The sequence below is a fragment of the Benincasa hispida genome, chromosome 3 (assembly GCF_009727055.1).
Source record: "Benincasa hispida cultivar B227 chromosome 3, ASM972705v1, whole genome shotgun sequence".
NCBI classification, from domain to species: Eukaryota; Viridiplantae; Streptophyta; class Magnoliopsida; order Cucurbitales; family Cucurbitaceae; genus Benincasa; species Benincasa hispida.
The window spans coordinates 32477083-32503485 of record NC_052351.1 but is presented as its reverse complement, the minus strand read 5'-3'; the positions used below and the strand labels follow the sequence as shown (position 1 = coordinate 32503485).

The 26403-nt window shown below is 38.2% G+C and overlaps 1 protein-coding gene, 1 long non-coding RNA gene and 1 other non-coding gene across 3 annotated transcripts in view; 2 read left to right on the top strand and 1 right to left on the bottom strand.

Moving 5' to 3' along the window:
• Positions 1-25898, bottom strand: part of LOC120073263 (protein fluG) — a 30065-nt gene extending 4167 nt beyond the window's left edge. The window contains exons 1-15 of the mRNA XM_039026002.1: positions 25548-25898; positions 24423-24674; positions 24277-24344; positions 24072-24187; positions 23889-23994; positions 22446-22602; positions 22238-22333; positions 22000-22048; positions 21543-21811; positions 20838-21010; positions 18860-18980; positions 11714-11766; positions 11494-11623; positions 10398-10543; positions 9212-9400 (exon numbers count right to left, since the gene is read on the bottom strand). Of these exons, the coding sequence (XP_038881930.1) occupies positions 9212-9400; positions 10398-10543; positions 11494-11623; positions 11714-11766; positions 18860-18980; positions 20838-21010; positions 21543-21811; positions 22000-22048; positions 22238-22333; positions 22446-22602; positions 23889-23994; positions 24072-24187; positions 24277-24344; positions 24423-24674; positions 25548-25709 (2087 nt within the window). The 5' untranslated portion in view covers positions 25710-25898. The remainder of the gene's footprint in view (positions 1-9211; positions 9401-10397; positions 10544-11493; positions 11624-11713; positions 11767-18859; positions 18981-20837; positions 21011-21542; positions 21812-21999; positions 22049-22237; positions 22334-22445; positions 22603-23888; positions 23995-24071; positions 24188-24276; positions 24345-24422; positions 24675-25547) is intronic.
• LOC120073264 lies at positions 3-9198 on the top strand. The gene is made up of 3 exons (XR_005480710.1): positions 3-298; positions 726-1230; positions 7818-9198. It is a non-coding gene; the product is annotated as an uncharacterized LOC120073264 (long non-coding RNA).
• LOC120074847 lies at positions 22982-23084 on the top strand. The gene has a single exon (XR_005481125.1). It is a non-coding gene; the product is annotated as a U6 spliceosomal RNA (small nuclear RNA).
• Positions 25899-26403: the final 505 nt, after the last annotated feature.

Sequence of the window (26403 nt, the reverse complement as noted above, 5' to 3'; positions counted from 1 at the left end):
GGGAAGTGACAGAAGTTAAGCAGCGACATTACCTCAAATGAGAAGCAACCACTATGTTATTTGAAAAGTTGATCCATTAGGATGGCAGATCTCATCAATTTTACAACAGAAACTATGCATGCTTGAGAGTCGAGAGAGAATGGAATTGATATTTTGAAAAATAAAATGCATGGTTTTGAGGAGATTATCAAACAATGAAACAACTAATCAACCAGCCAATGAATTGAACATGCATACAAAGAAGACATGACGTCTTGCATAAACGTTACAAGGAAGACTAGTCACATTATTTAGAGATGTAAGTTCACAAAAGTTGTCTGGAGTGATTTCTTACAAAGACTGGGTTTCGCGCTAGCTTGTCACGGGGATACTTATAAAATGATTAGGGAGTTCCTCCTCCATCTGACTTTTTGTTAGGAAGGTTGTCTTCTTTGGCTTGTTAGGGTGTGTACTTTTTTTTTTTGGGATCTTTAGGGGGAGGGGAATAATAGAGTGTTTATAGGGTTAGAAAATGATCTAGTGATGTTTGGTCCCTAGTTGGGATGAGACCTTATGATAACTTGTAGAAATACAAGTTATTTTACCTCTTTTGTCGGAATTAGGAAAAAACTTTGAAAATGCAATAGTTTGATAAGGAGTTCATAAAAATAATTATATCATGCAATCACACACGCACAAAATCTCTCTATTTACAAAAGTTATAAAAATCGTGCTTTTTGGTGCAGAAAATCTTCTTATGCAATTGCAAGAAATTCCCAACGCCAATATAGAAATCGTGTAGTTGGTAGCCTCATGCGATGGGAATGACATGACGCACGGGCCGTGGAAATCAAATCAAAGACCAAGTTGGTGGCTGACAAGAAAGCTTCATGACAGAGCCAATGAACTTTTGATGCGGAGCAGGCGGCACACTAGGGTATGGAATTTAATGCACCTTATCAGCATAATCATTAGTAAGAGAAGAAAAGCTGCCCTTTGAAGCTTATAAATACCCTAAGAGACTTCCATGCAAAAGAAAACAAGGACATCGGGGAAAAACTCTGCCCAAATTCTTCAAAAAAATTTACTCTTTGAGCCCTAGTGAAATCTTAAGTGAAAGCTTAGGATTTCTCTCTGGAAGCAGAAAGGGAACTTCACCTCCAACACTCTTTTTGAAGCAGTCATCTCAAGTACCATTCAAATCTTTGAGTGCATTGCCTCTTTGGGTGAAGAAGAGAAGAGCCAAAGGAAGTAAGGAATTGCATACCACAACTTGATTCTTTATCTCTATCTCTTTTCTTCTATAGTTGCATCTGTACTGTGTAAAGGTTGAAAGACTTTTTTTTCTCATTATGAATGCATCTTCAGTCTATCTTTTATCCATCTCCTCAACTTTTATCATGAGTAACTAATTTCTTTATGGGTTAAGAAACGTTGCAGCTAACCTGAACTAAGTAAAGCTTAGTTATGCGTTCAACTTGTTTTGTGCATGCTTTATAAACCACTTGAATGAGTCGAGAGATTATTCTAGTAGATTGAAATCTAAACTTGAAAAGGTCAAAGATTTAGACCTCATAAAATAAGGAGAGAGCATCTTTAGAAATAAAGAAATATCTTTTGCATCAAATACTCGTCGCATGCATCCTAGAGATAGGATATTGTGGCTAAATACACTGAGAAGTATAGGTTGTAATTTGAGTAAGTTGCTTGAACGCATGATTTATGCATTTACTTAGGAAAGTTAGTGAATATTTTTCTCAACCCTATTCTTATTCATTCGAATTTCGCACTACTCGCATAGACTGTTTTGTTCAAGGGTATAATTTTCATCGCATACATCACTTTCTTTTAGTATTAGATTAAAAAAAAATCATCGCATATTTAGTAACAACTCGCGTCAAGATTGAAACAATATTCGGCAACGCATATAAAGAACTGTTGATTATTTCCTTTATTGTGAAGTTTTATATTGTACTTATTGTATTATGATGAAAATAATAACAGAGAAAAATCACAATATTTACGTGGAAACCCTAGACCACGGAGAAAAACCACGGTACAAATCTTTTCTTTTATTATTATAAAACTAATCCACCAAATACATGAGAACAGGGTCAATAAATAGACTTGTAGAGAACCCTAGGGTTAGAGGCAATTACAAAAATACCCTTAGAGTAAAAACCCTATTTTCAACATATTATATTTGCTGTATTTTATTCTTTCCTTATTTATAATTATTTTATTCTTTCCTTATTTGTAATTGGGTATTTCTTCTATTTAAGAAACCCTTTCCTTCTAAGATTAATAAGAGAAAAAATAATATTTTTTTTAGCATGGTATTAGAGCAACAAAATTTTTTAAACCCTAGAAACCCAAAAAAAAAACCTTATTTTTTCTTTTTGAAACCCTAGAAAAAAACCCAGCCTTCTGTAATCGCGATTTCGCAATCTGCCATCCGACCGTGTCTGCGCCGCCAACCGCCGTTTCCGCTGCCGACCGGTTGCCACTGTTTTTCAGCTATAATTTTCCTAGTTGCTGGGAAAAAAGCTGCAAAAATGTTATGATTTGCAAAGAAACCTATTGACTCAGTTGAATGCTCTGCGTTGGTGACTGAAAATACTGCAATGAAGGCTTCTAATCAATCCAATAAGCCTCATGAAAAGCCTCGTGTCTGGTGCGACCATTTCAATAAACCTCGACATACACGTGAAACTTATTGGAAACTTCATGGAAAACCTGCGAATTAGTAAAGTTCTAAGCAACATGCCTCTAATGCTAATGTTGTTGACTCCAACCCGTTTTATAAAGAGCAAATTGATCAAATTCTGAAGCTGCTACAGACCAATTCATCATCTGGTAATCCTAGTGTTTCCTTGGCACAATCAGGTACTTGTCCTCAAGCTCTCTCTTGCATTAATTCATCTCCATGGATTATAGACTCTGGAGCTTTTGATCATATGACCAGTTCCTCTTGTTTATTTGAATCATCTTCTCCTGTGTATTGCAATGAAAAAATTCGCATTGCCGATGGTAGCTTCACCTCTATTGTAGGAAAAGGAACTATTCCTTTGACTACAAAACTTATATTACGTTCTGTCCTTCATGTTCCAAAATTAGCTTGTAACTTGTTGTCTGTTAGTAAACTCTCTAAGGATGCTAACTGTTGTGTTATCTTTTGTGAAACTCATTGTATCTTTTAGAATCAGGAATCGGGGGAACAATTGGACGTGCTAGGATGATTGATAGTCTCTATTACTTTGATGAAGTTTCTGCTAGTCATAAAAAAGTTTAGGACTTGAGTAGTGTTTGTTCTCCTTCTGTTAAAGAAACTAGGCATCGTAGATTAGGACATCCAAATTTCTTTTATTTAAAGTATCTGTTTTCCGATTTATTTAAAGGATTTGATTGTTCAATTTTTCAATGTGAAAGTTACATTTTTGCCAAACGTCATCGATCCACCTATTTGCCTAAATCATACAAGGCTTCATCACCTTTTTCCTTAATTCATACTGATGTTTGGGGTCCGTCTAAAGTCTTAACTCATAGTGGTAAGCGTTGGTTTGTTACCTTTATAGATTATCATACTCATTTAACTTGGCTTTATTTGTTAATAAAAAAGTCAGAGGTAAAATAGGTTTTTGTTTGGTTTTACAATATGATAGAGACTCAATTTCAAACTAAAATTCGAATTCTTCACTCTGACAATGACATTGAATATTTCAATGAACAATAAACCAATTTTTTTGCAAGTAAAGGGCATTTTTCATCAAGCTACGTGTCGTGACACGCCTCAGCAAAATGGCATTGTTGAGCGAAAGAATAGACACTTACTTAAAGTTGCTCGTGCCCTTATGTTCTCTATGAATGTTCCAAAATATTTGTGGGGTGATACCATTCTTACAGCTACATATCTGATCAATCAAATGTTGTCTAAGGTTTTGAATTTTAAAACTCCTCTTAATCGCTTCAATGAGTTTTTTCTTAATAATCGGCTATCTTCTGATTTCCCAATTACCCAATCGAATGTCGTTTCTTTTTTATACCAATGACCCACCAAAACATCACCTCTTCCACCCACGCTACCACCTCCTCCTTTTCCTACGAGGTGGTTACACCATTAGCCAGCCTCCAACCTATAACTTTTCCAGTCACTCCCGCGCCAGTACACGTTCTGCCACCAACTGTGGTGGCTCCTCCCCCATTCAGCTCTAACCTCATCAGAACCACCTCCCTGATTCGACCTGAACCAGCATTATCACACTCATCATCCCAACGAATGCATTCAACCATGCATGTCTAACGCCAGTGAAGCAAGGAAAAGGGACAAGTGAAAGGTGTACGAAGAGATTCTAAAAAACTTAAAGTCGCTCGCTAAGTGGCCTTGAGGCGCTAGCATCCAATGCGCCAAGCCTGGTAAGCGTCAAGGAAGGGCCCCTCAGAAAGATGTTCGCCGTATTTGAACAAAAGAAGGCAAAGAAGCAAGGCGACATGAAAAGGTGGAGGCTCAATGCATAAATTTGTTAGATGAAGAGAAAGAGCCTTTTCGGTGAAAGAACACGAGGGAAGGCAAAATGAGGAGTGAGGAAGAAGTGGTAATCCTACCCGTATCTGCCATTGAGCGACTGGCTGGAAAATTGGTCACAAAAGCCAAGAAGGTTAAAGAAGGCTTCCAGGAGCTGAGAAAGAAAGCCAACATCCTCATCCCGTGACAAAATTTCATCATGAATTACGCGATGAGGATCTCAAGAGAGTTGGTGCCTCATCATGAGCAAGGCTAGACGAGTCGATGGATAGTGTGGAGCGTGCCGCACTAGAATTTGAAAAAGAATGGAGGGAAGAAAACGATGAGGAAAAGAGAGCCCATAGGGAGAAAGCTCAGCGCATCAAGTGCAATTTGAAGAAGATTCAAGAAGAAAAGAGGGTCTTGAGGGAGAAGGAACAAAATAAAAAGGCGGCAGATAAGAAGAAACAACTTGGGAGGAAGGGGCAAAAGCCTCGAAGAAAGAAGCAGCGTTGAGAAAAGTGGCATCGAGGAGGGAAGAAAAAGGCAAAGCGTCCATGGTGGAGGAGGAAAGAGCGCCAAAGAAGAGGTTGCAAATCTTGATTGAGATGAAATTTTTTCCGGAGAATGCACCATTGCCCACCTTCACCACAGACGTCATAAATGCGATGGGGTGGATAGATTTTTGCGAGGGAGCTAGAACGGTTAAGCCGACAGTGGTTCGTGCATTCTATGATGGGATGCCGCATTCAGAAAAATATAGAGCAGACGTTGGCAATGCGAAAATCGGATTCGATGTCAAGAAAACTAACGACATGTATAATTTGGAAGACAACCCTAACGCCGAGGGAAATCGAATCATTGAAGAGCCAACTGCTGACGAACAGAAGAATGCGTTGAAAGCGGTCGCCCAACTAGGGACCAAATGGTCCACATCTACTAAGGGAGTAAAGACGCTATCGCCACACAGGCTAACGCCCGAGGCAAATGTGAGGCTCTACTTTGTAAAGAGAAAGTTGCTCCCAACGACGCATGAACCACTCGAATTCAAGAGATCGTGTGATGGTGATTTACTGCATAATGCGACGGATTCTGATCAACGTTGGTCGCATTATCGCAGGGAAAATATGGACTTTGTTCTCAAAGCCGAGTGGGCAACTATTCTTCCCATCACTGATTACGAAGTTGTGCGTTGCGCAATGATGGTTTGAAGAAGAGGATGCAGAAGTGAAAAGCACATTCATGAGTAACTTTCTCCGTCGCCTCATGAAATTACCAAAGCAGCAAGCAGAGAATCAGCCTAAGCAGCCAGCAAAGCGGCGACCCCAACAAGCCCAAACTCCTCCATAGCCTGCTCAGCACAAAAAGCGAAGGTTATTTCGCCAAGCGTTCAAGAGAGGGTCATTGCATCACCCCAAGTTGAGAAGCTTCCCTCCCGCTGAAGCCGAACCTTCTCACCTAAATCTAGGACAGACTCTCCCCCGCATCCAGATGACTTTAATGATCTACAATAAGAGTCCCCTAGGTTAGGCGTTGACCTAAATAAGCACCCTCCATCCCTTGAAGAACTCCCTCTCCCCATTTTGCCCATCACAACAAAATTACCAACACCTCCATCCTCCCCAAATCCAAACGAAGGCCACCAAGCGTCCACCCAACCATTCCCGCTGTTGATGACCCAAGTTTACCAATGCCTACACTTGAAGAAGGCGGAAGATCGGGCTTTGGTGAGGCCAGTAGGTGCCAAGCTGTCGAAAGAAGCCAACACCACTACTCCAACGTGTCTGAAGAAGTCGACCTTAAAGATGACGAATGGAACAGATTCCTTCATGATGACCTTTGTGAGCCTATCTTAGGAGGTCTTGATGAATTGATGCGACAACAACAAGAACTCGTTAGGCAACACAACGAGTTAAGAGAATTTGTCCAACAGTAGACCATTACCAGAAGCTTCATTCGCTAGCAAACGCAGAGACAACGCGAACAATTCACTTCATGATTCAATTTTTCCAAGATGTCGTGGCTCAACTCGGGGTTGGACCAGCCATTCCCTCGCATCTCCAAGCTCCTTTACAATTCCCGAAAGAAAATGCACCACAGTAGGAGCAAAACAACAATGATGCAGGCAAAAATTAAATTTGGGGGTGTTTGCTTTTCAATTTTTTGTTATTTTAATCTTTATATTGTCATCGCAAGCTTTTATAATTAATCTATGAATTCCATTCTTAAGCCCCGCCTTTTCCTTGCTTTTTCTTTTTAGTTTGTCTCTTGCATATCTTTCTTGATCGCTTAATAAGTCTTCTGTGTTTTGTCGCGTTCCACAAATGACCTCAATGATGATACTGTATTACCAACGCAATGATTAGTATGACTAGTGTTAGTACTAAGCTTTAAGATTTTACCTTGGGAAACATTTCTTGAAATTCATATGCGTGCAAGCTTTATCTCAAACCTCTTTTGCGATATCTTTTTGAAGCCGTCGCATAATTTGATTTTTCAGCAATAAGGACCTTGTTGCCCTCTAAACTTGGGGGTGGGAGATTTGAGCTAAATGCATTCAAATCAAGTTGTTTTCTTCTGAGATCTCTTTGTTATCTTTTATTCAAAGAAAAAAAAAATCGGCATTGAGATCAGAATCTACTTGTAGTTGGACGCCCCACATGACACCCGCGGGGGCAAGCCAAAACAAAGGTGGGAATCATGATCAACACAAGAAATAATCTATCGCAACTCCGCTACCATATTCAAAACTTCAAAGGCATGAGTAAAGTCTGAAAAGAGCACCTTGCTCGTAGTTGGATGTCCGCATGACACTCGTGAAGGCAAGCCAAAACGAAGATAAGATGCTCGAATCAGCACATGGTCAAACCTAAGGCACTAAGGAGAATCTTTTTACAAAAGTTTAAACCAAAAGGCCCATTCCTAAAAACGAAATATAAGATAGTTTTGGAAATGAGCAAGGAATTTTTTAGGAATAAGCTTGCCGCTTCTAAAGGCTGGAAATATTTTCATAGGTGAATACAACTAAAGAAAGCTCTAGTCTAGCAAATCTTGAGTTAGAGACACTTTGAGAAGTCTAAGCAATGCGTCAAAACGTTCAAGATATGTTAGGACTCTAAATATATGCTTGAGGACAAACATTGTTTTAAATTTGGGGGTGTAATAACTTGTAGAAATACAAGTTATTTTACCTCTTTTATCTGAAACAATTAGGAAAAAGTTTTGAAAATGCGATAGCTTGATGAGGAATTCATGAAAATAATTATATCATGCGATCACACACGCATAAAGTCTCTTTATTTACAAAAGTTATAAAAATCGTGTTTTTTGGGTGTAGGAAATCTTCTTTTGTGATCGCAAGAAATTCTCAACACCAATATAGGAAAGGTATAGTTGGTGGCCTCATGCGATGGGGAATGACATGGCGCATGGGCGGTGCAAGTCAAATCAAAGACCAAGTTGGTGGCTAACAAGAAAGCTTCACAACAGAGCCAATGAACTTATGACGCGGAACAGGCGGCACATCAGGGTATGGAATTTAATGCACCTTATCAGCATAATCATTAGTAAGAGAAGAAAAACTGCCCTTTGACGCCTATAAATACCCTACGAGACTTCCATGCAAAAAACGAGGACATTGGGGAAGAACTTTGCCCAAATTCTTACTTCAAAAGATATTTCCTCTTCGAGCCCTCGTGAAATCTTAAGTGAAAGCATAAGATTTATCTCTGGGCGCAAAAAGGGAATTTCACCTCCAACACTCTTTTTGAAGCAGTCATCTACAGAGCTGGAGGGAGCAAGGAATTGCATAATGGCTTGATTCTTTATCTCCATTCCATAGTTGCATATGTATTGTGTAAACGTTGAAAGACTTCTTTTTCTCAATATGCATGCATCTTCAATCTATCTTTTATCCATCTCCTCAACTTTTATCATGAACAACTGATTTCTTTATGGGTTGAAAAACATTGCAGCTAACATGAACTAAGTAAAGCTTAATTATGCGTTCAACTTGCTTTATGTATGCTTTATAAACCACTTGAATGAGTCGAGAGATCATTCTAAGTAGATTGAAAACTAGGCTTGAAAAGGCCAAAGATTTAGACCTCATAAAACAAGGAGAGCATCTTTAGAAATGAAGAAATATCTATTGCATCAAATACTCATCGCATGCATCCTAGAGATAGGATATTGTGCCTAAATACACTAAGAAATGCAAGTTGTAATTTGAATGAGTAAAAAAATGCATTAACAAGATTTCACATAACACTCACTTCATCGCATAATTAAAACACATCACCTATGCGCTAGCCAACTACGCCACCACCCCTAGTTAGATTTCATGTTCCCCTCGAGGCTTCGACTTTGAAGACATTAGGTTCTGTTTTGTATAGTTGAAGCCCATTCATTGGGTTCCTTTTTTGGGCTTTGTATGCCTTTGTATTCTGTTATTTTTACTCTTGTTATTATCTTTTTAAAAAAGAACCTTTCTAACAAGGATTCTCTCTAATTTTATAGGTATACAAACCTCACACTTATGTTTGCAAATGTCCTCATTTATATTTTATGCAAAAGATCCTATGCCTAGTATGCATTATTTGGTGATGATAGCTACTTATTAGGTCAGATGCAACGCCAAACTTTGTTGGGTTGTGGAAGCTACCATTGCAAAAATTGGCAACTGACCATTAGAGCAAATTCTATTGTAGAATTGTGGGATGGGGTGTTCACCTGTTCGGAACTGGTGCTGTAAATGCCAAAATTGATGAGATATGGTGTAAAACCCCTGCCATGAACTTTTCCCCAAGTGCTGACATTCCATGTTTAGAAGATCCATCAGATGCCATGAAAACATTTTTACCATTCTGCCACAAGCTGACATGCACATGGGAGCCAGAACCAATATCATCCGGGGCATACCTAAGGAATGATAAGAAATGATGATGTTATCCATTTTAGAATATCGAGTTTAATAACACTACAAATCCAAGACAAAACTATAATAATTTTATGGTTACATCATATTCTCCATCGTTATACCAATTGTATTAGTTTCTTATTAATAATCCCACCCATTATGAATTGTTTGAGGTGTTCGAGTCTTTGTTTCAAGTCCCATTTGCATTGGGGTCTCATCTCCCTCTCATAAGGGCTTTTTCAAAGTCTTTTGATCGTTTGTGTCAGTTTTTTTGGTTTTTGGTCTGGTTTGTCTTGGTTTGATTTGTCTCTTAGTTTCTTATGGGACTCTCTCTAAGTTAGATTTTCTTCTTTTCGGCCTGTTTTTCTCTTCTATTTGGTGATCTTGTATTTTGGAATAATAGTGTCTATTTTCATTACATCAATGAAATTTATTTTCTGTATGACAAGAAAATTTGATATCAATGAGAGATTACTGAGTCCAATGTTAACTAGTGGCTAGAACTAGCATAGCTAAAAAAGTTAAGGAGTCTAGGCCATTATCTTATCAACATCAACACTATCTCACTAATGATTATGACTTATGAGTAAGTTTACAAAAGAGGTGCCCTTGGCCTTCTCTTTCCCAAATGGGTGCTGTTTATGTAGGGCTGCCGATGAGTTCCAAAGGCACATCTTCCTTCACTGCCCCTTCTTTTAATCTCATAATTTTTTCTACATCTAAATTGAAATAACAGTCTTGTTCCTATCATAACCAAGAGAGTCTCTTAGGCATTCATTAAAGCAGCAAATGTGATTATTGTATCAACTCATTTACCATAATTCAAGCCTCATTAGGGAACTAGTTTTGTAATAGAAGTCCCATGTTAAAATCATTAGACCAAAAAAAAAAAAAAAAAAAAACCTCTCAAACATTAGCAAAAACTAGATCGACAAGTGGAAACTTGTTGCTCTCGTTCTAGTCAAGTGCTCAATTACTTTATTGAATCCTTAAACATACTTGGGAATAAATGTTGCCAACAATCCGTGCTTCCTTGCAGTAGCCCTAATAACTTCCCGCGTGTAAACTAAGTTGTCAGCAGCATTGAGACAAACAGTATGGCCTAAAGCAAACTCAAATTGACCTTTACCAGCTTCTGCATGCAACTACAAGATTAAAAACAAACAAACAAAATCAAAGTCTTGGTCAACTTAAAGAGGAGCAACCAAACTTGATTCTAGGGAGATTGAGAGAAGGGTGACCCATATAACTAGCCCACAGAAAAGGAACCTCCCTTTACAAGAAGGGGCTTCAACTATGCAAAATCTAGATACTTGATGTGGTAATCATCAGTTTTGGATACAAATCTATGGTGTATAACTTCTAGTTAGTTAGCAATAATTTTTTTTTATAAGAAACAGAGATTTGTATTCAAAAAAGAACAAAGGGAAACAACCTAATGGTGGGGGTGGTGCATAGAATGGTGCATAGAATTAGAGGCATAACAAAGAAATGGCAGGGTATAGCCTATACAATAAGTAGATTATTTTGTGTGTTTTGTAGATAGGATTTAATTGAAATAGGTCGAGTGTGGACATATGCCTAGAATACATTATTAACACATCAAATAATCTGCGTACTATAAAGTTTAGGTCTCAATGGAATAGTGTTCCATTAGCTTAATAGATGTGTACCCCAATCCAAATATAACAGTAAATAATCTACACATTATAGGTATGCAATCTAAGGGTCGATCTCCTCCAAAGCTTGGAACTTCACAGTTTCATGTTAGACATCATTACCCATATAAAAGTGAAGGGGGAGAGGAAAGTAGGCTGGGAAATTGGTACAGAAACAAAATTGTAAATACTAGTTCATATGCTAGCATCTATATATCTAAAATATATTATACGTTGTCATCCCCACCTACTTCAGTCCATGTGCACAATGCATCAAAGTGAAAACTACATCCTCTATCCATACATTACATAAAATTGCTAATCCAGGAAAGTGATTGATATGTGTCCTACTTGAATAAATATTAGGGAACCCTGACTTCCAGATACCAAAAACGTAAATTCTAACAATTTCCTACATGTGATATTTTTTTTAATACCTGTTCCACAGTAATATTCAATGAGGTCAAGGAAGCAACTACTTCATGAAGAAAAGGAGAGGCAACATCATATGACGATGTAGAACAGTATGGTGCTGAATCAAATGGCACCCAATCTTCTTCTCCATTCCTACATAAGTCAATTTACATCGAGAAATGGAAATTGGCAAATTGCAAAAGTCAAAAATGAATAAAGGCCATAGAGAATTGTATACCCTACCTGACTGCCCTTTTCAATAAGAAAAACTCGTTTTCAAAGCCTGCGTTCAATACCTGGACATAAGACATTTAACAGCGTAAACATTTTTTTTTGAAAAGGAAATGGGTCATTATATTAAAATATAGAGTAGAGCTAAGGCTCAAAGTACAAGAGGGTTATACAATGAGCAAAAACGGAAATACTAGGACTTCTTTTAGGATCAGGAGGTGTACCCGGGTATCTCAACTAGGTTGACACCCCTTAGCACCCTCATCACATCCAATGAAACCAAAAAACACTAAAAAGAGTACAAATCGAGGAACAATAACCGAAAAACAAGCCAAAACAGTGGCCTAAAACTGAGGGAAATAATTAAAGAGTTCAAAGATACCTGGGGGGACCCTAGAATAAGTGAAAACAGACGTCCGACACTAATTAATGTTGTCCAAAGGGGGAAGTGAAGATGCTAGCCCCCCAGTTGAGGTTGAAATCCAATAGGCTATAAGCATTGAAAGGTTCGGAGAGATGCACCAAGAGGAAGCTTGACAGCGGGTGGAATCAAGGCGATTTTGGCATCCAAGAGCTTTGTTGTGAAAAATCCTTTGATTTCTTTCAAACCAATGGTCTACCAAGAGAGCTTTTATTACATTACACCAAAGAAGTCGGATGGGGTTGTGGAGGTTAGGACCAGCTAGAAGTTGTAGCACGTTGCCTTTGAAGTTGTTGCACATAATCCATGAAAAGTTGAAGAAACACAACAGATTTTTCCAGCACCAAGCTGAATAAGGGCAGGTGAAAAAAAGGTGAAGGGAGTCTTCACTATGTTGGAGACAGAACGGGCAGATTGAGGGTGATAGGGAGGTTGTTGGCTGCTCCCTTTGAAGAACATCAGCTACATTCAGCTGTCCGAAAAGCATAATCCATATGAGAACATTGACTCTTCTAGAGCTTTTTGTCTTCCAAAAGGCCAAGTAAAGGGACTTATCCAAAGGGGAGAAAGGGGAGAGGTGCACTTTAAGGGAGTTAACTGTATAAAACCCCGTGGCTGAAATAGACCATACCCTTTTATCAAAAGAGTGAGATGGACTTCTACTTGCAATTTTCCCCAACAACTCTTAAAAGGCCAGCACTTCTTCATCTTTAAGCAATCTTCGGAAGGAAATGGACCAAGAAGCTAAGCGGCTGTCCCAATGGTCAACAACTGAACTATTGGGAAACATGGTGATTCTGAATAGGCTTGGATATTGGGTACTTAAAGGGGAAGATCCTTCCCATGGGTCTAACCAAAAAGCAATTTGGCTGCCATTACCAAGTTTGAAAGTGGCCAAGGATTCTATCTTAAGCCAAGTCTTTGAGATGCTAATCCATAGGCTTTTCAAGCTTCTACCTCCTTTCCCTGCTGTGTGCCAATCAAAGGAGTCTTTACCATGAATACTTCTTATTACTTTGCCCCAAAGAGAATTTTCCTCATTGAAATATCTCCACCCCCATTTAGCAAGGAGTGCAATGTTCATAGATTTGAAACCACCGAGGCCGAGGCCACCATCTGCTGGGGGTTTTTGAACCAAATCCCATTTAACCAAGTGGTTTTGCTTACTGCCGGTATGACCTTCCCAAAAGAACTTTCTTGTTATCCTTTCCATTCTAGATATTACTCCTTCGGGCATGAGGAAGATGGCCAAATAATGAGTTGGAAGGTTTGAGAGGACTGAAGTGCATAGAGTGGCTCTTCCTGCCCTAGAGAGGTTAAATCTCTTCCACTTATCAAGTTTAGCTTGGAATTTGTCTAGGACCGGCTACCAAAAGGAAACTCTTTTCGGGTAACCCCCTAAAGGCAACCCTAGATAGTAGAAAGGAAGATGGTCGGCCATACAATTCAAGGATGCTGTTGTGCTAAAGAGTTCACTGTCGTCCACATTGATGCCATAGAGGGCTGATTTTTCCCAATTTACTTTCTGCCCTGACCACCATTCAAAGAACTCCACTGTATGTTNCTGTCGTCCACATTGATGCCATAGAGGGCTGATTTTTCCCAATTTACTTTCTGCCCTGACCACCATTCAAAGAACTCCACTGTATGTTTAAGTTTTACAAGCATGGAGCTGTCATACTTGCAAAACAATAAAGTATCATCCGCAAATTGGAATATGGAAACTTGAACTTGCTCTTTGCCTACTATAAAACCTTCAACAATGCCGGATTGGGTGAGTTTGGAGATCAATTCACTCAATACTTCACTGACAAGGAGATAAAGGAAAGAAGAGAGGGGATCACCTCGCCTTAGGCCTCTTGAAGCAGCCACTCTTCCCCTTGATCTACCATTAATGAAAATCGAATACAATGGGTTTTTGACACATCCCATAATCCACTCTATCCATTTCTGATTGAAGTTCTTAGTTCTTAACACTTTTTCTAAAAATTCCCAAACTACTCGGTCGAAAGCCTTTTCCATATCAAGTTTAAGAATCCACTCCTTCTTTTTCACTCGGTAATCTTCAACAGCTTCATTGGCAATAAGAATGAGATTCAATATTTGTCTTCCTTCTATAAATGCACATTGGGAGGGGGCAATGATGCTAGGCATTATCACTTTCAGTCTCTCGGCTAGCACCTTAGCAACGACTTTGTAGATTAAGGAGGTTTAGCAAATGGGTTTGAAATCATTGACCTTGATTGCTATTTTCTTCTTTTGAATTAAGCATATGAAGTTCTCTTTTATACAAGCATTGATCTTACTATTCTTGTAGAAGTCATCAAATGTCTTAGAAGCTTGACTTGAGAGGAGTCCAAAATTTTAACAAAAATTCTGAAGTGAAGCCATCGGGGCCTGGAACTTTGCTTCTGCCAAGAGCTTTTATAGCTAAGAAGATTTTTGTGGCTGAAAATTTGGCTTGCAAAGACTGATTCTGATTTGTATTCACACCTGACCAATTTAGATTTAGAGGAATGTGCTTCCTCCCTGGGGATTTTAGGAAAAGGTTGCTATAATAATTGATTATTAGGCTTTCAATTTCTGAACTAGACTTTGTTGGCACTCCTTGCTCATCAACTAACTTGTTTATGAAGTTTCTCCTCTTCTTTGCTACTAAGAATCTATGGAAAAAGCTTGTATTCTCATCTCCCTGCTTGAGCCACTTTAACTTGCTTTTCTGAATTAGGTTGATTTCTTCCGGCCTATATAAAGACATAAGATCTGATTTTAAAGATGACCATACTGCATAATCACTGCTGGAAAGGGGGGAAATCTCGGCAAGAGTATCCCATTTTTCAATTTCTGCTAACAGCCTCTCCTCCTTCTTTTTTAGGTCTTCCTTGTAGTTATAATGCCACTTTTTTACTGCTGTTTTGACTTCTTTTAGCTTCTGACTAAGTATAAAACCAGCCCAACCATGTACTTTGCTATTAAACCATGCTTTCTCGATGATTTGGATACACTCCTTGTTAAGCAGCCAGCTGTTGCAAAACCTGAAGGGGGAGGGTCCCCAGCTGAAAGAACCAGCCTCTAGTAAAATTGGGTAGTGATCTGAGAATATTCAGACTTGTCTATTGGCTCTTGAATTTTCAAATAACTCATCCCATTCTTTTGATATAAAAAATCGGTCTAAAAGGGATCTAGAAACTGAGCTGCCTTCCCTTGACCAGGTGAAACTCCCATTACTCAAACGGACTTCCAAGAGTTCTACTTGTTCTATGAAACCATTAAATTTTCTCATGCCTCTAGTACTTCGGCCCAAAGGGAACCTCTCATGTGCCCACCTTGTGATATTAAAATCTCCACCAATGCACTATGCCTCTTCACAATAAGCTGCAAGAGAAAGTAGTTCTTCCCACACAAATTTTCTTTCTTTGTAGTCGGTTGCCCCATATACATTAGTAATCCAACAATTCTTTTTACAGATAGTGGTACATTTTATTGAAAGGGAATATCCTCCTTTAAGAGTTTCAAATACCGAAATCAGGTTTGTATCCCACATTGTCAACATTCCACCAGAAGCACCAAAGGATTCAACAAAATCCCAACCGACCTCTTTGGAACTCCAAATAGATTTAATAAAGCTTGCATCAAAATTTTCTTTCTTGGATTCTTGAATTAACACTATTGAGGGGTTAATTTTCTTTAAGAAGCGTTTAAGAGCCAGTCTTTTATTTCTATCTTTGAGGCCTCTTGAGTTCCAAGTCACTATTTTCATCTTTTTGTGTTTAGTGTTGGATGGCAGCCTTGGCAGTCATAAGTCAATCCAAAACTAGGTTGCAATCAGAGACTATGCTCAATAGGTGTGCTGGGAGGTCAGAAGGGACTGCTGAGGGGGCGGAGGGAGCAGGGCTGAAAGCATTTACCTCAGAGGTCTTGTCCTCCTTGGTCTGAAACAGGGGATTTAAATCAACAAGCAGAGGAGCTTCCGTTTTCTACACTTCTTGTTCTCCTGATGTGTTGTTCCAATCAATTTCCTCACTACTCACACTGAAAGGGGAGTCGAGAGGATCATCCTTCTTTTCATTCACTAAGGCATCCGGGGAGAAGCTTGGAGTTCCTCTCAGAAAGAAACAATCCGGGTTAGGTGGGGAGAAAACTTGTCGCTTGAGGAGAGGGGGGAGGGAGAGTTGGTTGTCTGACCTGTTAAAATAAGGCTGCTCTTGTGAAAAGGTGCTTCTGACTTCTGGAATCTGATCAGCCACTGATTTAGATTTGAAACAAAGGCTCTTAGAATGCTCCTTCAGATACTTTCTTCTGATGAAGTGCTTTGGAAATGACTTGAAAAGGCATGTGGATTGGCATGCTCTGTACAACCGCTTTGTTATTGTTTTGAAAGGTTTAGGTAGTGGTTTAATGCTGATGGGAGGAGAGGGCTTAAGGGTCGCAATGGCAGAGGATTCAACTGTCCAGGCAATAGGGGGGTGGGGGGGGGGGGTGCGGTGTAGTTGGGGGGAATGTGGTTGCTCGGGGGTAGCAATGGCAGAGGATTCAGTTGTTTTGGTAGTACAGGGAGGGACAGGGAAGTTGTGTTGAGGCAGGGGACGAGAGAAGAGGGCTTTAGGGTCACTTGGTCTTCAATCGTGATTAAGGCATTCTCAATTGAAGAAGAGGCTGAGGGGAAATCCACGTTGCAAAGGTCCAATAACTTTGATTTCTTTTTTCTTTTTGGCGCGAGTGACTTTTCAACTTCTGAGTGAGAAATGTCGGCTGAATCTCCCCTTTTTCAAATTCTCTTTCAGAATAATGGCAGAGAGAGACTTAAAAGCAGACCGTGGAACTCGAGGAGCCATATTACTTGAACGAGGCGCCTTTGCTGGCAAAATACTTGAGCCTAAAGACTTTTCGACTTTCTTCAATTGAAATTTTTTGCTCTCGGAAGGTTGAGGCTGCAAGGCAGGGGATAAAGACTTTTCAACTTCCTTCCTTGACAGATTTCCCCCGTCAGGTTTAGTGACTGGTTGACTTCTTCTTTCGAAAGTATAGGCCTTTGGATTTCTGAGTTAACGGTGTTAATACCCAAAGGGGGTGACTTTTCACCTTCCCCTGAAGCTCCCTTATTGGTTTTTGAAGCCCGTGGCTTCTGGAATTCCTTCTTTGCCACCGCGTTTGAACTTCTTGAGAACTTTGGCTTGGACTTAGCTAACAATAGGAAGGACCATTCGGAAATATCAATTTGGGAGGTGGCATCTTCGTCCTTCAAGACTTCTTGTAGTCGAACTAAGTCTATTGGATTGGAGAAATCTTTGAATAGTACATTATTAGGTAGATTTGTAGGATGATGAAGGCAAGTAATATCACCAAAATTTAAATAAAAACTTCCACGAATTTCATCTTAATTTCAATGGTGGCTAGCATGAACCCACAAAGATTATTCCTGGCTTGAATTTTAACTTCTAAGCAATTGATGAGATAAAGTGTTTCTGATGCAATTGAAATGAGTCCACCAAAGTAAGCCCCGATTGCCTCAAAGGTGCTTCTACACCAATAATCTAGAGGGAGGTTTTTTATTGACACCCAACCCCCAAAACCCTGCATTACTGATGGCCTTCCATGACTAAGGGGATTCCATTTTTCCAACAACAGATGAAAGGGGCCAAATTGGCTCCATTTGCCCTGAGCTGGCACTTTTTCGTTTAAGTCTCCTTGGCTAATCTTGATTAGAGCCTTGTCTGCGAACATGGGATTAACGATAACATTGGTACCGAGAACCTTACTAAGCTCTTTGGCGATTTCCTTCCACCAAATTGATGCTAATAATCTTGAAATAATCCATAAATTACTAAAATCTTCATTCAAAACATCAAATTCTTCTAAGTCCAAAAAGATTGGTTACTTTGTTTTTTCGGGATGTGGAATAGGGGAGAGTAAAAGAGGAGAAGCTAAGGGATTCAAGGACTTAAAGACTTGTAAAGCTTCGGAAAAGGTTTTTCCATGAGGTGGAAGAGCAAGGCTACGACTACTGACCAGACCCTGATCACGGGAAGGACTGGGTCGAGGAGGACTAACCTAGAAAGCAGGGGACACTCTGAAATTTCGAATGCAGCCCTCGATCATGTCCTTAAAATCTTGCCAACCTGATTTTTCATTGTCGAATGTGATGTGGATGTTCTTTCTTCCTCCAGAGATTGGCCAAACAACGCATTCTACAAACCAATTCTCATTTGCACGAAATTTAGCCAGACGTATGAAGCTTTGATCTACTCTTTCCTTTAATAAGAAAAATTCAAAGGTGAGACCGGACAGAAGTCTACGAAAGCTCTCATGGAGCCATTTGGTTGAGGTTAAGGAGAGGAGAATGGACTGCCCTTTCTTTAAGTCTTTTATGAAGAAGTCGGATCCTTCTTGTCCCATATGGAAGGAATGATCCAAAATGCTGCAGGATTTAAATTCCATGGCTGAAAACAGAGCAAAAATAGGGTGTAAAGGTCGAAAGGAGGGGAGGTGTCAAAGGGTGAGCAGGAGGGAGAGGGTGAAACGGGCGGGGACAAGTCACAGATACGGTGAGAGGGCATGGTGAGCTTCGATAGGGTGGACGGAAAGTGGGACGAGGGGGGAAGGGGAGGAAAGAGGGGAGAGAGTCATTTCAACCATCCATCGATTGCTAGTGTTTCTTAGCTTGATCTTAGGGAATCTGTAACAGCGTAAACATTTTATAGATTATCAATTCAAAAGACTTCAACAATCTTCCGTACCAAGTCAAATTCATCTTTCAGAATTCTACAGACCCTTCGTAGGGCTTCCCTTGGACAGTATTCCCAGGCTTCACCGGGTCTAACTTGCATGTCACCCAAAACCATCTCCTCCTGTTTGTTCCTGTTGAAGAAAGCAATAGTCTAAGTTGAACCAAAAGTGATATCAATTAAGAAGCATATAGTAAATTTCCTTTTTCTTATCAAAGGTAAAATTAAAAATATACATGTGCAAATTCCTTTTCGAAATAGTGTGATACTTGCAAAACTATTCTAGAAACTCTCTTGACGGTAGGTTTTTTAAGCCATCCCAACTCAAAAACTAGGAGTCGAGATCCTAGGAACAAGGCCCCAAAAAGCTAAAACACATGACATAGCAATCTAGAATTCTGGAAGACAAGACACCATCAGTTATAAAAATCCCAATTACATTCCAAATACTTTGCACTCTCCCTATTCCCTTCTCACTTATCTGAATACGCCAAAAAGAGCTACTAAAAAAGAGTGTACGTTTGTGCTCTTGCTCATTACCTTTATCTAAGACCGATAGGAAAATTTTGCATACAATTGAAGGCTAGCACCCAGAAGATAAATATGCTATGAACTAGACTAATTAGCAGCTTGGAAGCCACATCTGATCAGTAAAAATGCAAATGTCAGTATGCCCAAAAGGTCAATATCAATACAATTTGATCTCGATGAACTAAACATCTTTTTTTTCCCTAACCAACGGAGGACTTCTTATTGAGAAACAAGGTAAAAAGAACTAGACTGATTAGTTGCTTAACGAAGACAATCCATCGAAATAAAATCGTGGTTAAATTATCAAAAACACCCCTGAAGTTTGAAAAGTTCCATTTTAACTCTAGAAGTTTGAAGTTTGTACGAAAACAATGCTTTTGCCGTTAATTTCATGGAGGAAAAAATTATTGTGTCTGCTTATGTGAATAAATAAAAACACATAGGTATAAAGACAATGGGTAAGCGTAAACAAACTTTTTAGTCTAGGAATCTAACACCAAAAGCCTAAGGGATGTTTTGAAACAAATTTCAAATTGCAAAGGTTGAAATGAAACTTTTCAATGTTGGGGATATAATTGAAACCAACCAATAGTTTAGGATATTTTTGATAATTAACCTAAAATTTTTGTATACCCAAGAAGTAGATATTGAGATAGGTTGATATCCAATTCCTCCTCTCACGGTATGACTGGCCAATGCCCACAACAAAACAATCTAAGAAACTGAAAAAGAATAGCTTGTCCAAGACAAAACACAGGTAGATCAATGTAATGGGGGATAATTGAAACTACAACAAGCATGGCTTCAGAAGCCGAACTTTGAAACAAGGAAGCAACATCCTCAATTATATCTTCAACAGAGTGAATGTCTTCAGGTGATGAACTTTCAGCCAATAAATCTTCTTCATCACTACTAACACTGGCAACGGAGTCTACATCTGAGACCTCTTGAGTTTGAGAAACTTTTGTGGAGGAAGAAATTGGTACTTGATGAACTTCACCTTTGTGTCTGGAAAGGAGCTAACAGTTCTAGAGGAAACAAGGTTCTTCACCTTTGTTTGCAAGAGATTTTTCAAATGTTCTTGATTTAATCAGAATTGAGTAGTCCATGATTGATGAGGGTTTCTCTGTGTTTGAAGAAGTTCAAGAGGTGGTTCATCGGAATTCAATAGAAGAAAGTCCAAAAGTCTTATTGTTGATTGAGAATCATAACAAGCTGACTGGAATTAATGATGGGGAATTAATTGATCCCATTCGTTTCTCCCTCCATTGAACATAAAGGGGTTTCGGTAGATCAATGTAATGAGAAGAATGTTCATATATTTCCTCCTCACATCTCACATTTGAAGCTATTTGAACAAATTGAGAAAATTTTATATAAAAAGGACTAGTTAGAAGAATCGAGAGCTAAAATCGTAATGCAGAAAAACTATAACATAAACGTTCTGGAAGCTTCATACCAAGGAACCATTAATCTAGTTGATAAGTCCGGCAGAAGTCTGATCTCACCCACACCGTTAAGATTACTCCCGTCAGCTGGACAATCAGCATAAGAACACATTGCCATGGCAGCACAAGCTAAACCAACCCCATTTCTTTTAACGACATCATTGAACCGCTTAAAGGGAACAGCCTGGAACAATTAGAACATAAATCAAATAAAGCAAAAAAAGTAAAACGATAATGATGATGATGATACTAAAAAGAAACTCCAATCCTATGAAAAAAGAATGAAAAAAGGAAGATGTTTGCATGTACATTGGGATGTAAAAAAGGAAAAATATACGTCTGGAGCAATAGTAGGGAAGCCCCCTCCCCCTCCCGACAAAGGTGCTTGCTCCATGACCAAGAAGTGTTTGAAATAACAGAGTAATTCCATTTCTCTTAGTGAAGGAATGAATAACTTTTTTTTAATAAAAGTTCAAGGGTCCCACAATACAAAAGAGAAAAAGCACTTTATTTTTAATTAATTTTATCGCCGGCCAAAAATTGAATGATGGATTTGATGGATTTTTTTCTTTTCTTTCTTTACAATGGGCCTCCACCTCCTATCAACTTCTTAGTTTTCCAAAAAGATTAGAAACACAAAAGAATAGGTACTCTAAGGTGGCAACACGCACACACAAATATGGGGAAAAAAAAAAGAAAAAGAAAAAAGAACTCACACGGCATCTCTGTTGTCCTGAACCATCAACCCAAATAATCCGAACAAGCCTGACATCCTCTTGCACAACATTGTTCTTCATCAAAGGAATAGAAACTGTCGAACTATTTGGCATAGAACTGTCTATCAAAAGATTAATCTTGTACAATTGTATGGCATTTTGTGCAAACATATCATTCACAGCTTCAACAGCCTCAAAAATTGAGAGATCACCATCAAGACAAGCATCCCTTAGAACAGAAAAGACAACATCCCTAGATTTCTTTGCACCTACGAAACAAGGAAAATTGGTTTGAACTATGAACTAATAGTAAGTGCAGATAATGGAAGTATTCATGTGTTACTTTACTCCTTTATCATTTTATCATTGTTCCATTGCTACATATATTCTTCTTTTTCTTTTCTTTTCTTATTTTTTGATATACATTCAAGACATGTATACATATTTATTCACGTACCTAAATAGTAGGTTTCAGGAAAGGCATATCCATCTGTGCTGAACATCACCTGCAATTTGGTTGCCAAACTTTTAGCCAAACAACACAAACTTATAAACTTGAGCATGCAAAAAAATGATAAATAAAATACATACCATGAATAATGACTTTCATATTTATCCAAGAAGGTTTCATTATGTTGCATATTTTAGGAAACAAATTATCAAAAGTTTAATAGTTAGTACTCCACTCCTTTCACCTTTTTAATTGAAGCAAGCTCTAACAGTTCTTTGAGTGCAGATATCATCCCATGGACACTAAGCTTAGGAATTGCCAATCCAAAGTCAAGGTAGATCTGAGAGATTATGAGCATAAAATTAAGAAGAAAACTAATGGTTAATCAAATATCATAAAAATCTCAAACTTCAAGACTAAAATATAATGGAAAGAATGATAAATTTTTTAACCTGGGGATAAATAGAAGCGAGATATGACGCTTCCTTTGAGAATGGGTAGGATGCATGTAACAAAACTATGCGACACTTAGAGAACCTCTTATCCTCCAGAAGAGTCCGAAGATGAAGGGGATTGGCCAGCCGCAAATCCAGATCTTTGTCTCCAAATCTAGAGGTATGAAATCACAAACATAATTATATACAATAGATAGACTGAAAATAAAGTACTATGGTGATTTGATAACTGAGCATCAAATACTATGAAAGCGATAAAGTTAAACATATGTTTATTTACTGATAGTTGTCAACAGGTCATGTATTCTTCTATTCCTGCCACCTTCAAACTTCCTAAAATTCCAACATGTTCCTCCTTTTTTAGAAGGAAACAAATGCCCTGATTGGGCGTTAATTCCTTGCTGCTACCCCTTATGTTTTAAGGCTTGAGAATTATATTTATCATATATGAAACAACAATAAGTGTATAAGCCACAAAAAGGCAAGAACCAACAGCTTAAGGGGTGGGGGCCTTCAGATAGCCATATTTATCAGTCCCTTCAGGATATCCGATAAAATTGGAACGATATAGAGAAGATTAGCATGGACCCTGCGCATGAATGACATGCACAAGATAGCCATATTTATCATATATTTTTCCGTTGTTCTTATAGCTAGTGCTTATGGGAGGCTTCCATGGAGCTAATCAGAAACGTATAAGTTTTATAATCTCAAGGCTAAAAGTAATGTCTTCAGTCTTCTATAGCAGCTATGGCTTTGGAGGAAAATCAAGGATCACTTGGATCAACAATATTCAGTCTACTATTTGGGCCTTTGGGTAAATGGTAGGAGAGGAACAAAAGATAGCAAGTTTTTTCTAAGGATTAAAGCTTTAAATGAATCGAGCTTCACCCAGCTTCTTGGCATGATGTTTCCAAAACTTTTCAAATTTATTCAATCCACAATAAATTATTAATGATAGGAATGCTTTTCTGTGAAGTAGGGGCATAGTAAGTTTTTGCTTTTAGTTATTGGGGATTTATCCTGGTACGTTGTTCTATAGCAAGTTCGATATCTTGTGCTTCTCTCAGTATCATGTGGCATGTACAATTCAATTTTTTGGGTATTGCCTCGTTAAGCTCTGTTTGAAATTTTGCGTTCGAAGTAACTTATCAGATATCAATGAAAAGTTTATGCTTCTTGAAAAACATAAACAGAGAAATGTATCAAAACAAACAGGCCCAAAACAGCCTAAAGGCCTTAGGAAATAGCAATCCCTAGGCCCGAGGAGTAGGAATCAGACAAAGAGTCTGCAATCTAAGTTGATAAGATAAGAGGCAGTATTAGAAAAAGATTTGTCAATAGCACTCCAATTGGAAGTTGTAAGTTGTACAGTGAATAAATTAGGCTGTCAATTTATAGCACAATGTAGACCAAAGAAATGCTGGTAATTTATCTTACCCAGTATGTATCTGCATTGGCAAGTTGAAGTGTTGAGCTACTTCCAGACTACGAATGAATATATAGTCAATAAGGCTCTTGTTCACTATTCGAACAGGTTTTTCACCTGAAGTTATACAATCACTAGTATATTATTAAGAGACATAGAGAATTCAGACGAAAGCTTCTTTAAGTTTTATTAACCTTGTAAAACGTCAATGAGACCTTCCTCGGCATCTTTCCTTGAGACATTCACATTGATTTCTAGACCACTGCGGTATGCTGCTATACTTTTCAGTCCATATATGTCATGAGCCAATGTACTACAGCTTTATAAGAAAATACACAAAAGTAGACAGCATCGTACACCAATAATACCATATAAATTCAGAAAACAAACAAAGGATATGATTTCAACTTCCGAAGAAATGTTTCTGTGAATGCATCCAGTGTCCAAGAAGATCCACCTTGATACTCCTATTGACATGAATAAAGCAATAAGGGGAAAAATAAAGTTCAAAGCATCTTCAAGACGAGAAATCAGATATATCTCACTTCATTGAGAATGTTCTCTGCTAGACGTTCGATTCTCAATATTCTACCAACAATTGGAACAAATTTTTTGTGCCACTCTATGTTATGCTTTTTGTCCAACTCTAATCCATCATCAATGAGCATGGCAGATATTCTTGCAGCTCTGAAACATGTTGAGCAAATGGAATCCAATCCCGAAGATTTTCGGTAGTCCTCAACCCCATGCAAGGATGGTTGACAGTCGTAAAGTTCAACGATATCCCTCAAGCTTCTCTGCATTATACAGAGTCAAAACCAATCAGAAAGAAAGAACTCAATCCAGTGCTTCAACATCAGAAAACTACAATATTGTCACAATCATGGTGGTTCGTTTTATTTCATAAGCTATGACTTTAAATTAAAACGTTAAGCAAGCTGAAGTATGCTTTTCTTTTCTTTTCCTTGAAAACGCTGAAGTTTGTATTGAGCTTTTTTAACAATACAATCTAGTAGCTGAAGTTTTGTCCATATATAATTCTTTAAGGTAAGAACTATTTAGGAAGGTTTTATCAAACTACAAGACTATTTATGAGATTTTATTAAACCAGAGAGATTAAATTTTAATTTTTGAAATAAAAAATACCTAAATTGTAATTACTAAAAAAAAGAAAGAAAGAAAAAAGAAAAAGGCACATTAGGGGTTATTTCTGTCAAAATGGTTTTCTGTTATGTACTCTCTATTATGAGGGTTGTTTTGTAATTATTGTATCTTAGTCCATAAAGAGGCTACTGTAGTTCTGATACTGACATTTCGTGATCACTCCCTTCTTTAAAACTCCGCGTCCCTTTCTTCCTGGTGTAAAGCCGTTATGGTATTAAAGCCTCTCGTCTATCGACTGAGGCTAGGGTTCTTGTATTTCTTATGGTATGACGATTAAGCTGTTTTAGTCTCAGGTTTAGACGTCGGCATGGAAATGGAAGATGATCTCAGCCTATCCTACAGGAATTTCTCGATTCTACGGCCTATTCACTCTAAAGTTCAAATGCTAATTCAGTGGTCAATCTGCAAACCACTGGGAGAAAACATACGAGCTTTCCAATCAAGCAAAAAATGGGTCCGAGTTCCAACCAGGCTCGTATCTCAGTTGAGTAGAGCAGAAGAAATACCTTGAAGGAAAGGGAATGAGGAACATAAGCCGATGCTTCGCCGTGAGCTTCGGAGAAACAGTTGATGAAAGGGAAAGAGGAATCGGCATCTACGAGATTGTGGGCGTGAGCGTCAATCAGTACAGCTTCATCAACTGCATTCTTCAGAATAGTGAAATCCATCTCTGTCGGAATCGGCGCTCTTCTCGGAATTGGTCAGTTCAACTTCTCCGTTCGCTGACAAAGTTCTTCGATAAACAAAATCCCGAAGTGGACCATTAGTAGCTGTCTTACAACGCGATTCATGGAGCGATGACGTGTAATCCATATTCTTTTATTTAGTATTGTATTACTATTACCACGTGCGACATGTGTGTTTTCTTTAATAATTTAGATGAAATATTATTTAATTGGTTTTTTTCGCAGAGAATAATTGATTTATTTTTTAAAATTTATTAAGATTAATTTTATATTTTGTTATCACACATATGCTGAATATGAATTTTGATTTTAATCTAACTAATTTATTAATAATTTCTTAATTAACTTAATAACTAAAAGTTGTAACTATTTAAAATAAATATTAAATCTATTGAAATATTCTCTTCATTTTTAAATTACTAATTTTAGTCCTTCAAATAATTGGTAATTTATATATATATTTTGAGATCATAACCATGGTATATCTAACTAATTGTTATTGATTATTATTGAGAAGTGAATGTGTGCTTTCACATGTGATTGTGAAAGGGCACAAACAAAGATGAAATGACTCCATATACTTTAAAGTATCTTAAAAAAAAAAAGGAAGAGAGAAAGAACTAGAACTGTAATTTGAATCTTTTTTAAAATAAAATGAAAAAAATAGGGTTGGAGG